At 36.1% G+C, this 3,699-nt stretch overlaps 1 protein-coding gene across 1 annotated transcript; it reads left to right on the forward strand.

Moving 5' to 3' along the window:
* The first annotated feature begins 1,253 nt into the window (after positions 1–1,253).
* On the forward strand, positions 1,254–1,979 carry LOC112520615 (zinc finger protein 8-like). Its single transcript, XM_025129008.1, has one exon. It carries the CDS (start codon positions 1,254–1,256, stop codon positions 1,977–1,979), a length of 726 nt encoding a protein of 241 aa, XP_024984776.1.
* Positions 1,980–3,699: the final 1,720 nt, after the last annotated feature.

The following is a 3,699-nucleotide window of genomic DNA, read 5'->3' on the forward strand; positions in this document are numbered from 1 at the left end:
TCAAGAACCGCCGGTTCCGGTTCCTGTCAAAAAGGGCGGGTACCCGCCTATGCTCACCCCTAGTTTTTATACATATGTGCATGTCATATATATATATATATATATAGGGGGGGGGGAGTTTCAATTACAAACCATGTAATTCATTCAAACCCTACAAACTTAATCTCAACCATTGATTTTGTTTATTTTGAAATTTAGAGACAATTATAAAATGTAGTTGAAAGTAAATTTAGGAACCGAATTTATCCACACTCTTGATTATCTACATGTATAGTTGAGATCGGTTTGTAAAGTTTAGAAGAATTATATGGTTTATAAATAAACCACCTCTCTCTCTCGTGCGTGTGTGTGTGTGTGTATATATATATATATATATATATAGAGAGAGAGAGAGAGAGAGAGAGAGATTCAATGGAAAACCAAAAAAAAAATGAGGAACATCTAGGTAACCATTTATTTGGAATGTATGTACATGTGCATGCAAGTAATTGAAGATGTTTTTTTGGTTTTTATGCACACATGCATGTTATTCACATGTGTCTACCAGACAAATTACTTATATGCACATGTACATACCGTCTAGATTAACGATTACAATACTCTTTTTCAATTTTCATTTATTTGCGGTTTTCTCCTGAACCTGACTATATATATAGATTCATAGGAAAACCACAAAGAAATGAAACATCGAGGAACACCTCGTAACCGTTCATCTGGACATTATGCACAAATACATACAAGTATTACGTAAACAATTTGTTCGGTACGCATATATACATAACATCCACACATGCATAAAACTAAGAAACAATTTTAACTGCTAATACGTACATGTGCATATCATCCAATTGAGTGGTTAATAAAATGTTGATAGGTTTTTAACTTTTTAGGGTTTTACCCCTCACACACACACTCTCTCTCTCTCTCTCTCTATATATATATATATATAAAAGATGTTGGACGATAGATATACAGTAATGTGGTGGTGGCATCCCATGGCATGCAACCGTGGGGGTTCGGTTCACATTCACATATATGGATTTACCTTTTTTAAATGCAGACATCAATAATGAAGTCCTTGTATAATTCCCTAATTCTCTCTACCATAATTTAACCACCACCTCACCTCCGTTTTCTTCTTTATAGGTCCCCCCAACCCCAGATATGTAACTTCAATTTCCTCTTCCTCCTCCTCCTCCGCAGTCTGCAAATCTTTAATTTCCTCCTCTGCCGTCCTCCGCCCTCTCTCCGCCATGGAAAAAACCGACAGAGAGACTCATGATTTCATGAACGTCGAGTCTTTCTCTCAACTTCCCTTCATCCGTCCTTCACCCCTCAAAGAAAAGAGCATTAGGCTCTTCGGAAAAGAGTTTAGTGGTGCCGCCGGTGCCGACTCGCCTGAAGTTATCATCTCCGACGACGCGGACTCGAATGAAACAGCCGCCGTGGAATCTAAAGACGCCGGAGAAAGTAACCGGAAATTCGAGTGCAATTACTGCTGCAGAAATTTTCCGACTTCTCAAGCCTTGGGAGGTCATCAAAACGCACATAAAAGAGAACGACAACATGCCAAAAGAGCTCACCTTCAGTCCACCATGGTTCACGGCAGCTTCTCGGAAGCACAAATGTATGGTCTGATGAACTACCACCGATTTGCACCCTCCACCACCCCACCACCACCCTATTTCCACCACACGAACACCGCTTCTAGCATCACCAACTACAATAACAGATTTTACGGTGGCACTTCCTCTTACACCTCCCATCAAACACCCATCAATGGCAGTCCATTAGGTTTATGGAGATACCCAAATACCCAAAACTCAACATTTAACCGTGACCATTCGATCAATTCATCGCCATTAGTGGTATCTTCCAATGACGGATTAAGGGCGTCAAGAATTCCAACAAGCTCTAGCTATATGTACGATTCTAAGCCAAGCGTTCAAGATCAAGTTAGTCTTGATTTGCATCTGTAACATTATATATATATATATATATATATATATCAGATCGAGTTAATTATTAGATTAGTTTATCTACCATTTTCGTCTTCCAAGTTTTCTTTAGAAGTATTAATTTGTCAATAGACCTACCATTTCATTTTTTATTATTATATATAATGCTCAAGTACCTTAAATTAGTCATGAAATCTAACAAAGATATTACTTTATATCAGTTTGCATGTGTGTCCCTAGCTAGGGTTTGTAAAGCAGATCAGACCTCAACCAAGATCTGCCCCAAAGAAACCGTTTCACCACAGATTGCGTTCATTTTCTTGAACTTGAACACAAAATCCAACAATTCCGAATCGATCTTTTACTTGGTTCATTCCGTTTGGTTCACATTTTCAAGCCATAACTCGAAAAGCACTCATTTCGCGAAGCGAAAATAATTGTCTTAGTTACCAACGATTCTTGTGTTTTTTTCTTCTAATTTAGAAAACCCGAGTAGGTTTTCGTGATCCCCAAGCTTATGAAACACGAGTTGTTCAATGTCGGATTCGGTTTATAACAAGCTTGTGTTTAAAATTCAAAAACCCTGAAATGGTGAATTTAGGGCTCAAAAAAGGTATGAACATAAGAAGCTAGGTAGCAGATATTTATTTGAGACATTAAATTTATTTATTAAATTCTGAAAAAAGGAAAAAAAAAAGGGGGAAATTGAATTAAAAAGCTATATGTACAGTCAACATCTGGCTGTCATCAGTGATTGTACCCACAGAAGCAAATGAAGCTGAGTTCATGAGGAAAAAGAGTGGGTATCACCAAACCAACTGATGCCTTTAAGAAGTTCCAAAGGGTGATGCTGCTGCTGGTGCATTCTCCCACTTACCATGCTATCTAAAATTGTGTAAAGTACAACTGTCAGCTGCTTGCAGTGTGCTTTCCATGGTTGTACATTTCAGGACTTTTCACCATTTTTCTTTTCTTTTTTGCTTTTCTAAACCATATATATCAGTATTACAATGACATAGAACACAAGTTATATTATATATATATATATATATATATATATATATAGGGAATATCAAATGTTAACAATCATTTTTGTGTTAACTTTGAAAACTCTCTCAACCAATCAAATTTCATTATTTTTATAGGTTTATGTCTTGTTCATTTGACCCTTACAAGGGTATTGTAGTAAATTGAATTCATTTGTAACCCCCCAAACAATTAATGGGGAGTTATAAACAATCAAATCCCAAAAAATATGCATTCATATTATTAATTTTTTTTACTATTGATCACCCATGTTCATTCTTGTATGAATTCCTAAATCGCATAAGAAACACGGTAGTAATGATTGTTGGTATTGATCAATTTGAACACAAATGAACCGTGAACAAAATTTGAACACAAATGAACAACCGTGAACACAATTTGAACACAAATGAACCGTGAACACAATTTGAACACAAATGAACCGTGAACACAATTTGAACACAAATGAACAACCGTGAACACAATTTGAACACAAATGAACCGTGAACACAATTTGAACAAATTAACAGATGAACACAAATTAATAAATGCTACCTTAATTTTGTGGGACGTCTATGTATGTGAATATATGAGCCAAAAATTACACATATCGTGTTCATTTGTGTTCATATATATTGTGTTTATATCGTGTTCACGGTTCATTTGTGTTCAAATTGTGTTCACGGTTGTTCATTTTTGTTCAAATTGTGTTCAC

This window comes from Cynara cardunculus (genome assembly GCF_001531365.2).
Source record: "Cynara cardunculus var. scolymus isolate 2C chromosome LG 11, CcrdV1, whole genome shotgun sequence".
Lineage (NCBI taxonomy): Eukaryota > Viridiplantae > Streptophyta > Magnoliopsida > Asterales > Asteraceae > Cynara > Cynara cardunculus.